General features: G+C 36.1%; 1 protein-coding gene across 1 annotated transcript in view; it reads right to left on the bottom strand.

Moving 5' to 3' along the window:
• Nucleotides 1–15,024, bottom strand: part of BABAM2 (BRISC and BRCA1 A complex member 2) — a 173,380-nt gene that overhangs the window by 113,571 nt on the left and 44,785 nt on the right. The window contains exons 5-6 of the mRNA XM_054063781.1: nt 6,309–6,503; nt 1,229–1,303 (exon numbers count right to left, since the gene is read on the bottom strand). Coding sequence (XP_053919756.1) covers nt 1,229–1,303; nt 6,309–6,503 — 270 coding nt within the window. The remainder of the gene's footprint in view (nt 1–1,228; nt 1,304–6,308; nt 6,504–15,024) is intronic.

The following is a 15,024-nucleotide window of genomic DNA, read 5'->3' as shown; positions in this document are numbered from 1 at the left end:
ATTGACCAATTTAAAGTTGCTCCTGGAAAATATAGCACTTGGGAGTTCTGGCAGGAGCAGACAGCACAGTTCACATTAGACATTCTCAGTCTCCTTTTTTCCAGAGTCTTTCAGAAGCTAAACACACCTATCCTGCAGTCCAGATGCAATTTTATAATAACAATAGTTGAAGACAGTTTTAATGATAAAGGAGGAAATGGGTTCTTCATTGACATTTGTATCTCAACATCTTTGTTGCTAAACATTAAATAGCTGTTCTTATTTCCAATTAATGAAAAGTAAAAAGCCGAGTAAGAAGGCTGATTTGCAGTTTAAAGGAAAGATGGGTGTTGGTAACATCAGCTGACTCAAACTTTGTCTGCAGTAGAAGTTCTGGCACTTCATTCTGACATTAATAATAGACAAAGAACCCAGACTGCTCATTGCACTCTCTGGATATAGTAACTGTATGATGGGATTCCACACTAACTGCTTGAAGAGTGACTGTCCTCCTGCTGTGAAAACTACTCAATTCAAATTATTCAATGTTAGTAGTCTGTCGTAAGTTTTTTTTGTTTTGTTTTGTGCTTTTTGTTGTCTTTTTCTTCTTACCAAAGAAATACTTTTTTCCAACTCACATCAATACCCTATAGCCCTACTTTCTAAAGAATCTGGTCAAATTAGTGTTAGTGGTAAACAGTGAGGGAAGGTAATCATCGAAACCTTCAATTCACGTCACTGGTATTTGCATTCTGTGTTAAGAAATGGTATATTTAAGTTTGATATTCTGCTTCTACTATCAATACTACTGGCACAACTGGACTGTTCATTAAAAAACTCAGCATTTACATAGCTTGATATTCGATAGACTCATATAAAAGAATTTATCTGGAAATATTTGAATTTATTCCCCAAAACAATATAAAACCTTGGATACGGTCAAGAATTTGCTACTTATCATTTCGTCTAAAACGCAGAATATTTGCATGGTATGTGATTTTCTGCAATAATCCAAATCCTGCAAGTCCTTTAAAATGACAGGTGTACATTTACTACCTGGTAAAACAGCATGCAAAAAGAACATTATGTCTAACATCACCTTTCCAAAACATAATCCAATCAAGTTTAGAAAGAGTAAACTTTCAAACTCTTGGAGAGGAGGAGGGCAGGAAAGTCAAAATAATTACTAAGAACATTTCAATAATTCATGCTCTCTCAATAATATTGTCAACGTAGACATTCATTTTACCTTGAGAAGGTATGTGGGAATATTGCTGAAATCTACAGGCAACTTCAAGAGGAAGCGAGCTGAGAATTCTCCAGTCTGTGGAAAATAAAGGTAGCACTAATGATACCTGGTATCTAAAACAGAACCGTAATTGAACATTCTGAGGATTAAATATTATCCAGAAAAATGTGTAAGAGTTCATACCAAACAGAAGGGTTGGGATTTAAAACAAGACTTCTTAATGGAATTACTGAAGAGGAAAAAATAATTAACGGATTTAACAGATGTTATATGAGAAATCATCTTAAAGCCCAAAAAACATCATTGCCAGCAAGTCAACAGCAAAAAGTAGTTAGAATACAACAATGTGCATGACAAAAATCAGACTATACTTTGTTAGGCCCTAAATATAGATGGATCTTGGCTGTACTTGTTTCCGGACAAAGGTCTGGCAAGACCTGCAAATGGTCTGAAAGTAAACCTAAAAACCTGACAAATTTATAAGAGTGCATAGATAAAACACAGGCATCTTCACAAACATTGCAGGTATACGTAAGAGGATTTGCATTTAGTAAGGTGAGAATGTATCAAAAGTGTCCTCTGAATAAATATAGCGGAAAGAACTGAAGTAGAACGTTTGTTGTATGTAATTTGTTTTCAGAATTATGGGAATTTTAACACCTAAACAACCGTTTACTGAAAGTCTGCCAAGCGTCCCCTTCACATTGCTCTTTTTTATGCATAACGTGTATGCAAAGGAAATGGAAAGGATTTCCTTTCTGTTTCATACACTTCCTCAAACCCAGACTTTGTCCACCTGGTTATGAAGCAATGAAGTTGATTCTTTTTGAAAAACAAATGCTTGCCTGATTTCCTCTGTATTAATTTTTTGTCATCTCCAATTTAATTCAGTAAAGTGACCATACAGCAGTTATATTTGTAATGTTGAATGAGCAGTACAAAATGCATTAAACATTATCAGTTAAGTACAAAAAATCAGGATGCCTTGAGACAAGGTAGCCTAACTTTTTTCAGTTTTAACACTGCCGTATCTTTGCATACTTATGCTACTCAGTTATGTGATAACACACAATTTTTAAAAGTACTTCATTTTAACAGGCAAGGAGAAAATCAAAGTTCTGTGAATATACAGTGTTCATTCTCCCACAGTTACACACATGTACTACTTTACTGTTCCTTGAACACAGTTATAGCTACCATATTTTCATTTTGCTATCTTAAATGCTTTGCAGAGCCAGCCAAAGTGAGAAGAAAAATACTTTTAACGAGAAATGCACAATATGCAAATTTAACAAAGTGTACATCCATCTGCAGTGAATGTATATACTGCAATTCTCATTAAAAAGGTGAATGTAAATACTACAGCAGATTTACACACCATCTTCTTCATCTTGTATACAGCTGTACCTTGTAGTAGGCAAAAGCCCATAATGCATCTGAAATAACGAAAGTGTCCTTTCAGTAAAACGCAGCAGTAACCCATGGAACAGATATAGAGGATCTGGACAACAAACAGGTTGCCTGGGACCATGTTCAGACAGCTTTTGAATATCTCTAAGGATGCAGATACCGCAATCTCTCTGGGCAACCCGTGGCAGTGCTCAGTCACCCTTAGTACTTGAGGGTTTATAAAGCGCACAGATGTGAAAGGGATGGTTTTCGGGCCACTGCATTACTATGTTTAGTAAATATCACAAGAACTCCACATAGCTACAGGGACAGCTTGTCTAAGGCTAGAGCAACTCTTCAAGAAGAACACATTCAAAGTCTTAACACCTGTATTGATCTTGAAAATTTGCCATACGTCTTTGCAAAACAGTCAGTACGTTCACCTCACCTCTCAGTTCCTGCGCTAATGCACAAATTGCTTTGAGCTCAGCACAAGGTTGTCACTGGCTGTATACCACCGGACCACAAACCCCCACAGTGATGGACCACACCAATTACTATGCATATGGATCAAGAAAGGAACTGGATGAAAAACATACTGAAGGAAACAAGTTTGTAGATGCACAAGCCTCTCTGAGAATGTACTGCAGGTGAAAAATCAACGGAAATTGGCATTCCAAAATGAGTAAGCTGCTAAGCAGGGCATTTTAGGAATATAAATGACCGTTTGCTGAGTTAAGTTTTCCTATGGTACTGATATAGCATAAAACTGAGAAGGAAAAAAAATCTACAGATCTGGATTACTTCAATTAATTTTACACGTAAAGTAAGCAAAGATTTCATCCCAAGAAATTAAGCACATATAGACAGAGATGCTGTATTAGGCAGATGTTCAATAAAGCAATGCTGATATCAGTGCCAATTTGTTTCTTGGTCTATGTATCAGGCATAAACTAGATATAACTCTTTCTATCACTAAACAAGATCTTGAATGCAACCAAAATCTTTCCAAGGCTACCTTGCCAGTTACATCGTTTGCCAAAAGGGTTTGCATGCTGTTAAGTTCTAATCCACGCTGCTGCCAGCTAGCTCAGAATTGTCCTAAAAATTTATCCCTGGTAGTCACATAATGGAGACAAGGCAATGTCATACAGAAACACTATGCAACAAAAAGTGAGCATATATTACATTAAAGGCTCTGAAACCTTTCCTGACAACACTATTTGTGAAGAAAGAAGTCAAATTTCTGATGCTGCATTAATAATGTATGCAGAAAAATCACTGACTTCTTGTGCATGTGTAACACAAATACTGCTTTGATGACAGTCAAGGCACTTGCTTTTCATTCAGACTGAAATGGACATTAGAGATAATGATTTTTGTCTGGACTTAGCTTCCAAATAAATGCCATAAAACATTTGCCATAAAACATTTGCCATAAAATCCAGAAATTTGTTTCTGGTAAAATATCAAGCCTGATGAACTGGGAGGGCCACTGAACAGATGAATGGCCTCTGACTGAAACATCAGCTGCTCCAGGATGTGGAAGTAACTACAGACTTGCAGTCTTAGATCTTTTATGTCATTCAATCCATATTATTTTGCAATGTATTACTTCTAAAACTGTTCTGGACAGGCAGGGAGCAGTCCCTGTCCATGGTGCTCCCCTCCCCAGCCCCAACCAGCTGGTCACAGCCATCAGGTCCGCTTAGATGAATTTCTGGCCACGGCACTGAAAGATTAGAGAGTTAATGGGCATCTGTATCAGCTGGTACTCTGCCAACATAAAACTACTAAGCTAGATAAGAATTTGTCCATTTGTCACAGATCTTAACTTGGACATCACTTCAGGAAATTAGAGGCCTTTTCTTCAAAGTCCTTTTCTTTCTTTATTAAGTCATACATTTAAGCTGATTGTTTTCATAACACTGTGTGAGGTTCGTTCATAAATGATTGTTTCAGAAGTCTGCTGAGCCCCTATTGATTCCTCAGACAATGCAACACAAATTTCAATGATTTCAAGACAGCCTCTGCCTTGTATTTACCAGATCCATAAAACCTCCATATGAGATCCTCGGAGTCTTCTTGATAAGAGAATGTAAACTTCAAAAACAAAGTATGTGCTACAAAAACCTCAAATATCTCTGCAATAATTAAAAGAATTTGCCTCAAAATATTTTATTGGAATATTTTTTAACTAAAACTGATTTTCAAATGCAAAAAAAGTTCTTTATTCAGTTACCAAAGACTGAGGAAAGATTCCTAAGGGCTTCAGTAGACACGGTTTTCCCATTAGAAAAAAAGGAAAAAACCAGCCAGTTTACTACAATCTTGAGTACAGCTTTCGCAGCTGCCAAAAATTATGATAAGTACAGTTCAGAAAGCCTTCTGCATTTCAATAAACCAGACTCATGATATTTACAGATGTGGCAAGTTGTTTGTAATGCCAGCTATAAAGAATAACATTTAAGAATAAATTAATTTCAATGAAGTATTCTGATTTATGAACGTTTAAAAAAAGATGTGAAATTCTCTGATAAAATTTTACTTGTCTTAAAATGAAAAAGCTTAGATGACTTGTCTACAAAAAGAAAAACAGATGAATATAAGTACTGCAAGTTGTAAAGTAAACATCCTTGCATCCCCTGTAACTCAAGGATGCTAAAAATGACATAAGACTGAATTCTAGGTCTGGTGACAAGAATTATCATCAGTTTTCAGACTGCATCTATTTCAGAAGATACTGCTTCTGAAGGCCAGTATACCTTAAGAGTATGCTTTTGCTGGAAGCAAGAGGGTAACATATTCAGCATAAACACAGTTACATATGTCCTGATATTGTTTACTCCAAAGTTGCCATAATAAATACATTACCAGCAGAACAAAACCTGATTTCTGCAAAGCTAGCTCTCTTTTATTTTTATTACAAAAATAAAATCACACACTAACCAAAATGTCTATATTGCCAAAAGCCTCACTTTAGAAGGCAGAGATGGTATGCATAGAATGTTTCCATACAGTATGGCACAAAATGAGAAAGATAGAGCTTCAGGAAACAGATAAGCCAGTTAAATGTCAGATTGCCATATGAAGACATGGCCCTACAAAGTCGCTGCTCTAGCCCATCTCACCATCACTGCAGAAAATTAGTCTTTTTTTTTTTCCCCTCTCCAGTTTAGGTTCTTGTAACAAGTCATCTCAGCTTAGAGAAATGCCAGAGAGATATAGGCAGCTACAGCTACCAAATGAGTCAACTCAATTGTATTGTGGAACCATACCCTAATACATCCTACTCATAAGCAGGCTGCTTTTCTGGGCAGGGTGTCATTCCAACACTATTATTCTGCCTCTCAAATCTTCAGAGCTAACTCAAACTTCCACAGAACATTGTACCATGCCCTGGTAAATATCGCACAGACTTTTCAACGGTTTGCATCTCAAATCTGATGAACTAATATCAGGTTGAAAAACAGCTACTCATCTGTCAATCTGGTTCAACCAAGGTAGTGGAATGACAGCAATGCACAAAATAGTACAGGAAGTGAGCTGAAGTCAAACTTAAGTTTTCTCCACTGGAAAAATAAAGCATGGACAGCCACAGAAATAATTCAAGTTTTCAAAGTCAAGAGCTGTATTCATTAAAATGAAAGGATCACTAAAAGCATTTAGCAGATACACTCTTACTACTTACCCAGTTATTCTTTTTGCCAGCATAGATTTCCATGTTTTCTCCATATTGGGGCTCTTCAAGTAAAGTCTGATATTCAAACATGAGACGAGAGCTCTCACGTAATCGGCTGCACTGAAATTGGTGATACTGCTGCACAAGCTCCTTCACAACAAGCAAGAGGCATTCAGGATTTGAAGGATTCCAAGAAGCTAAATTCTATTGAATTAGAAAAGAACAGAGACCAAAATTGTTTACAGCAATAGAGAGACAAGCACTCCTCCTTCCATACAGATGCCAAAGGCACATAATGCATGTGGAAGCTTTGTGACAAAACTAAGCAATAATATTAAGTACAAAGGTTGTATCATGCTCTGGAGGAAATCCCGGTCAAACAGCAAAAGCAAGTCTTAATGTCAAGTGAAAGTCCTTATAGGGTCCTACCAAAAAACTGGCAACATGGCTACTCTTAGGTATAGACGGGCCCAAATTACCATTCCATTCTTCCCTATAATTATACTGTTGCACGTGAGAACTTGAAAAGTTTGAAATAAAACAATTAAAACTGATTTGAAACATTGAGATCAGATAAATACAACCCTGTACAGCATCGGACTCAGAAAGCAGCGTGCAAAGTGAATATGCCAAATTGCCAATTGCCATCAACTACAGAAATTACCTGCTCCGTTATTCAAATAGTGGATAAAGTGTTGACAGTAATGGAACAAATGGGTCCTCTTCTGTTGCCTCAACTTTGTGCTTTACTTCATCTTGACTCTTCACTACAGTTACCTTGATTCAACCCCTGAACACAAACACCACCCCTACCCTAGTCTCTTCAGTGTGTCTGGCATAAATTTTTATTACAAGCTGACTGTATATCAAGAAACACAGTTAACAGAAACACACAATGAAGGTAACTGTGTCAGCAGCACAATAGTAATGTTATCTCTCAGTTCAACTACTCTAACATTGGCTTAGATCAGCCTTCCATGCACAGTTAGTTTTATTCGGGAAGGGTTTTTGTGTTACAAACCATATCTAACACGATCAGTGTTGCATGCGTACATCTGGTTGACCTAGAATGGATCTACGTTAAGGGCAGATGAGAGCTCACTCTGTAACTTCATGCTGACAAGACACAAGACAGTTCTGAATCAAAAGCCCATATGCTTTGCACTTAAGTCCTCAACAGGTCATCTTGATACAAGCTCAGGGCACGCAAACATAGTTATGGCTTTTGGTCAGTTTTGAGTAGGAGCAAAACTATTCTGCATTTCTGTATATCACACAGACATATGACAACAAACTACCTGCAACAGCATTTGAAATGGTATGGATTGTACAGTTAACATTAGATCCTTAGAAATTGCAAAGATGGCTGTATTTTATAACTAAGTGAAGATACAATACAGTAGCTTCAAATAAAATTACTTATCAGTATCTGAACTCAAAGTAATCACAGATGGCATGGCTACTTTTGTTATGGAAGTTGCAAACATTTAAGAAACAAATTATATGCATAATTTACATCCTTCGGCAAGGACAAAAAAAAAAGCATTAGCCCATTTTTGCCTCTTCAGTAAACAAAACTGCTTTGGTAAGCAGCATTTTCTGCAATGAAAGGACAGAAAACATTTCTGTACTTTTTAGTAGAAATCTTAAGGTGGCCTTGTATTCAAATACGTAAAAAAAAATTGTTTCTTAGTCTAGGTTAAGTAAATGGATGAAGCTAGATAAAAAATCCTCTAAAATATACAAGCTATTTATATTTTGTGTAACAACAAAACTAATAAATACGAGGGAACAGGTTGCACAGAGAGATTATAGAGTCTCCATCCTTGGAGATACTCAAAACTTGACTGGATAAGATCCTGGACAGCCTGCTCTAAATGAAACTTGCCCAGGCAGTGGGGCTGACCTAGGTGATCTCTAAAGGCTCTTTCCAACCTCAGCTATTTCTTGATTCTATGAAGAGGTTTACAAAAAGCTCAAACTGAAAGAGAGAATCTTATCAAATCTACTTGTAGCATAATCTTTAACCATGTGGCTATTTCTGTTAAAAAGGGTTATAAGTTTTACTATCTCCGATGACTATAGTTCATGATATATCTCTTTGGAATGGTTTTATGCAGACTTTGGTATACATGTATGATGGCTTAATACTTCAAGCATTTCTCTTTCCACAACTTAATATGTGTTTCCTTCTGAGATCATATTTATCAAGATGTTACCAAAATGAATTTCTCATTTTCAACATCATCACTTAAAACATACACATCTAATCTGTCAGTGAAAGCAACATGAAATATATATTGCTTCCCTGAAAATCTTGTGGGTTTTTTGGAGGAAAAAAAAAAAATCAATAAAGTTTACTAAGGCAGTTTTATCTCAAATCTTATCACACGTTGTTTTTCCTGAAGTCCCCCTGAAGGGATCAATTTTAAGAAAACGTCAGCTACATTCTACCCATCCCTTCCATTCCTTCTCATTTCAGTTAATAGCTACTAAATAGGCAAAGAAATCTGTGTATGCACTACCTACACACAGAAAAAGCGAGAGCAAAATAAAAGAAGTATTATTTAGAAATACAAACCTTTTTCTACCTCATAAACATGTTTTTTAGACCAATGTCATGACTTTTAGCAACATGATTAAAAATTTTTGGATGACTATGGTTGTAGAGCTACTTTAACTGTCTATGCATCACCCACTCCTGTGATTAGGATGAAAACCATACATTTCTGTCACACACACAAAAAGAACATGGTTGGGGAAAATAGTTTTGGAAGGTGGTACTCTCATTCTTCAGAAACATAGACATTGGTTTTGCTTTGATAAAAAAAAAAAAAAAAAAGAAAATCATAGAGTGTGGACGGAGCACCCAGGGGAACACTTTCCTCTAGAGTACAGATTTGTAAAAGATCTGATGTTTACATAATTTAGAGATTTACCCAAGACTGACAGGCTCATCTTCAGAAACACAACAGGACATAACTGCTGATCACAATTTCCTTTGATTTACATGGATGAATGAACAGTTCAACGAACAGATACGGGATTAAATTGTACTCCTATTCTCCTGCTTACTGTGATTCTGGTAGAAAGTGCTGTCAGTGTGGCTAAAATACTATCCTTGAACTTATGCCTTTAGAAGTGTCATAGACTCCACATTTGAACACAGCTTGAAGTAGAAGTACTCTGTTCTGTTTTTCCCTCCTAGACAGTAAGAATACCTATTAAATGGCAATATTATCATCGCCATACCTTAAAAGATAAACTACAATATATTCCTGAGCAACTGGCAAATAGGGGACCTACTAACACATTTTATTTAAGTTCCTAAATACATACTACAAAGTGACCAAAAGCTTTGTTCTACTTTGTTTGCCATCTACAGCTGGTGAAAATTTCTTCCCAACTTGAACATATTTAAGCTTATCCAATGCTACGAAATACTAAAGAAAATCTGTCAGGCAGACAGTGTCTTCTAGGAGACACATTTTTCTGTCCCACAGTCTGAAGCTAGACTGTGTATAACCTTAAATTTCCTGTTCCCAAGCTGCTGCTCAAATAAAGCATTTCCAAAAAGCCAGAGGATGTAATATGCCAGTATGTATTGATATCAGCCAGACAAGTAGGAATAACCTTTCCTCCTAATGACATTGGTATAACACAACAGAAATGTTCTGTCAAAGGAAATGACCAACAATATTTTAATAATTGACCTAAATGCAACTGAACCTTTTGTTTTTTAAATAACGTTACACTACAGAACAAAAAAAAAGAGCAAGAGGAAATCCATTGTCATTTGTCCAGCATGAAGCTAGAGTATTGCTCTCTTAAAGAGTTCAAGAACACTGCATCAAAACAGTAGTTATACTGTATTGCCCTAAAGCTACAAGAATTAAAATGAATTATTTGACTGTAGGATCCTTATTAAATACCTTTCATTCAGTAACAAAGATTTAGACAAAGTGTGAACTGGTTATAAAAACAAATCACGTGGAGAAAAATTCAACTAGCCACCCAAAACATACATCAATTACAATGGATTTTCACTAATGAAAGAATAAATATACAATGGTTACACACATTTTCTGTAACACAAGTTCTAATTTCAATAAACACCACTTTTTAACCTGGGAATTGTATTATTGTAGTGCTCGTTATTTGGCAATTGGCCATTACATTCTAGCCATTCTGTTAACTTTGCAGTAGTGCTGTTCTTTTCAGAAAATGTAAATTTATGAATTTTCACAAACATTTCTGAATACAATGACATAATTATGTACGAAATTTCTTTTTACATATCTTTCAGTGTTGCTTATTTCCCCTAAGTTCATTCACCTGAAAGTACTTTTAAACCATTTAATTGTGATACAATTTCAACAGTATGTCAAAATATGTGCTACATTGTTCTCTCAGTTTCAAATTGTACCTTCTTTAATCTTCCTTCTAGTTTAGAAATCAAAGACAAAGTAAGCAACTACCTGTAACTGTGGAAACCAAACTAAAGCAGAATTTAATATTTATCAAGTTGATTCCTTGTAGAATGTCTTAATTGCTTTAACATTATAATGATTTTTCTGAGAAGATGCAAGGAGGTTGGATGAGGCTTTGAGCAACCTGATCCAGTGGAAGGCGTTCCCCTGTTCATGGCAGGGGTATTGAAACTATGTGATCTTTAATGTCCTTTCCAACCCAAATTCTGCAATTTGTCACTTTAGTCAATGTAGTGAGAGTAGTGTCCCTGCAGCAATAAACTGATCTCCTTTACAGATAAAATTTTATATAGCAATGCAGTATTGTATTCGCTACAAGATTTTGGAAGCTGTTTTAATCAGCAAAATCTTAAACTGAAGGCTTTGGAGCAAAAGTAGGAGTAGCAGCCTGTGTGCTTCATTTTGATTGTTTGCCTGAAGGCTCTATTCCAACTGTAGCCAATGCAGCTTTTTAAGAAAGGGTATTTTAAAGAATTTAAAGCATTAGAAGAATAGAGCAAGCTTCCAGTGTTTCTGTGTTCCATGGCTCCAAGTTTTGCCACAAAACTCATATCTGCAGAAGAATTACGCTCTGAATGTAACTTCAAAATTATGAGTTTTAGTTGTTATGGCCTCAGAAAAACCCTGGAAATCACAAAACATCCATAACCTTATATTCTAAAGACAAATTGTTGAAACCTGGCAGGTATGAAAAATCCAGTTGAAGAAATAACCAGCAAATATGTATACAGCAAGACTTGTGGCTTTCTGTGGCTCCTATCAACATTTCCTTCTTCTCCTCTGCTCACCAGAGCATCTACATCATTTTACCAAAATCACATGCATGCTGAAAAAAGACTTTTTTTTAATCGTAAATTGCTATAAAATTGCAATTAAAATTAATTTTATATTAAAAAAAATTAGCACGCTGACTAGGGTACTGACAGACTAAGTTACACATTTCACTCAATAAATCTTTTTCAATTTGAAATGAGATTTCCACAGACTTTTCAGAGAGTTAATCAAATTTAATAGAACAATCATTAATATATTTAAAATAAAGAAATCCAGACTTGGATCCAATTCCTTGCCTTGTTTGCCAACAGATATCTTTAAGTGAACTCTGTAGTGTATACTTCCTAAGTTATTCAGGAGTTACTCAGATAGACTGAAAGCGACCCACTGTCCAACAACATATAAGAACCAACTCAAACTATGCATCTGCAACTAGTTCTGCACTCATGCCCATCTCACATGAAGGCTTACATGCACATATTGGATTTGTTATGTCCATTTTTAATGTTATCAGCATATCATGGAAGAAATTACCTATCATTTCTCAGCACACAGATGGAGGTTCAATTAAATAAATTTCTTCTGTCTGGACACTGCTCACATCTCTCTTCATAATCTCCACTAAAATGAGGAGGAACTCCACACTGCAGATCTTAAGTTCAATTCTTTAATTGGGTTTTGGCTTGGTCACACTGCAACTTGTGTAACTTTCATTTTCTAAATAGGTAAACTGTTACCTCATCTTAAGCAGTTTATTTTAGTAGCAAGTTTAGCAGCATCAGAAGACAACTACGTATTTTCTTGTGAAGACAAAAGCCTGGTAATGTCGGCTGCCATGGCTGGCCTATCCCCCATTTTCCAATTAGGAAAATGATTCAAAATGCTCTACAGGAAAAGTAATGGAACGAGAACTTCCATATGATAAAGACCAGATTCCAGCAGCATCACTGCCCACGCAGTTGTTGCTACGGTCTTACAGAAGGTAGCCAATAATCATTTACCTATTTGTGAGAAGGCAATACAACATAAGGAAGCTGAATATTCTTTTGTGGCAGAAGCTCCCCTGGAAATTGCTAACTTTTTTCATTATTGGACTAAGTTTCAAGAAAAGTTATTTGAGAAAATAGTTATCCAGACCTTAGAGTAACTAATGAATAGCATGCACATCCACTAACTTTGCCCTTCACCTCACACTGTGTGGCAATATAAATGGAAAAATAATATTCGATTATTATACAGAGACCAGTAGACCACAAACACAAACAGACCACTGTCTACACTGGAGAAATTACAAGTGAATCAGGAGATCTGTTCAGAAGATGTGCCAGATATTAATTTAAATAAGCTTACAAAAGAGCATAACTTTCACTAGGAAGTGTAACCTCACAGATTTTGTAAGGGTGCAAAGTCAATCTTCGAATTCCCTGGCTCTTGATCCTGTCTCCTGACAGAAGGTGTCTGCATAGCAAGTGAGCAGTTTGATACAGAAAGGTTTTTGGACCATAAGACATGATCAAAGTGTTGAGAAAATGAACTCAACCTTAAGTCTCTATAAAAAGGCAGAGTAAAGGTATTATAAGGCCACCTACAGAGAGTGTAATTTAAGCCATTTCAACAGTAACTCATTTAAATGAATAGCAATGGCACCAACTGGATGTCAAAAAGAGACAAAGAAAACTTGCATTCAGACAGTACCAGTTTTAATGAGACTTCTGTAGAGGCGAGGCAAGTGAAAACCCCCTACAAAGTAGCTTCTCAGCCCTAGTAGCGAAGACACGCAGACTTTAGCTTTCCAAAGTAGCCATACTTTTCAACTATTAGCAAAGAAACCACATTTAATTTTTGTTCTGGAACATTTTGTGCCTTGCAGTCTTTCCTTCATCATTCAAAAAGGCGGATCAAGAACCTGTGCAAACAACTCAGTGTTGTGATTACCTGTTCCCTCTTTTTTAGAACATAACGGACCTAGTGTTCCATAAGCAGCTAATTCATAGCCTCCTTCACAGGTTATTGCTTATTTCTTAACTCCAGGCTATGCCTGCAGCAAACTATAATTCTAGACTATCAGAAAGAAAATATGATAACAATTTCTAATTGATTTGAAGTTGTTTTTCTTTGAAATGTGTTTAAATATCCAGGTTGCCAGAATATCTTCCAGGAATGTGATTTTAAAGAAGACAGATTGTAACTGTTTTTCCTGGCTATGCTACAGGAAACAACAGCAAGATCTTATTTTAAGTTAGTGTACTTTTATATTTCTAACCAAGAAAATTAACTTTCACGAGAAAATGTCAGTAAACAAAACCTCCTAAGCTTGTAACAGTGGTAATGCATTTCTACAGAATCTCTCACCCAGAATTACCATAAAGAATAATGTAAGTACAGATTTGCATTTTGTTTATATCTCTGCACACCACATGCACAAAACTTCCATCCTACTGTGGCTTAAAATCAGTACCAATATAAGTTTTTACCTGAAATGAGAAAGATCACACTGTGGTATCAGCTGCATTTACAGAGGAGATACGGTTCCAGTGGTTGCAGCATTAATCTAGAAACTGGGATATCTGGTTTCAGTCCCTGTTTGCTATAGTCTTAATGGACCACCACAGGGAAATTGCTCACAGAAAAAGGCACAGGATAATTATCTGCCATATGCTCACATCTTTCTATCAACAGATATTTTTCACAGTATTTGCAGGGCTGGAGTGTTATAACTTCAAAGGCTTCAGTTTCTTAGCAGCCAGCACTTAAACATCCTACAGGCTGCAGTTTCAAGTCAATCACTGTAAACCTACATGCCATCTACTTGTCATCGTATTTTCACAAGTTCTTCATATTCCCCTCCCCCAAAGCACCACTGGAACAACTTTCTGGAGTGATCTGCTTCAAATGATCATTTTTGGGCACAAGCAAACATCAAAACTTAACACATCATAAAAATAGTTCAATGCAGGAGCACTTTTGTCATTGCAAATACAACCAAAGAACTTACAGACCCTGTGTGCTCTACTAGCTATTGTGTATAATACATAAGAGTTGGCATAAAGCAAAGCTTGGGATAGTCAATATTTACAATATTTATTTCATTTTTTTATTTTCAGTGAGAAGTGGTGAAAACTGGATGGAGAAATTACAACAGCTTATAAATGCTTAACTGAAATCTCAAATACCCGAAGGCCTTGAATCAGCATGAAAATACACAGCAGGAAAACAATATAGTAAGAAATGAATTCTGCATTCAGAAAAACATCTTATATTTTTTTTATAAAATTATTTTCCCTCTTTTCTTCCACTAGGCACACAGTGTGCGTGACTCTTGATTCAATGATCCCATATCCAAGATGACTCTAAAATAAACCCCAGGAAATCTGACACACGGAGAACACTCTTCTGCATTCACCTAGAATAAATGCACCACTGCCTCTCAAGTACCATTCACTGATAAAGGAATGAAATCA

Source organism: Cuculus canorus, chromosome 3, assembly GCF_017976375.1.
Source record: "Cuculus canorus isolate bCucCan1 chromosome 3, bCucCan1.pri, whole genome shotgun sequence".
NCBI classification, from domain to species: domain Eukaryota; kingdom Metazoa; phylum Chordata; class Aves; order Cuculiformes; family Cuculidae; genus Cuculus; species Cuculus canorus.
Note: the sequence above shows the minus strand (reverse complement) of the source record. Positions and strands in the feature narration are given on the sequence as shown.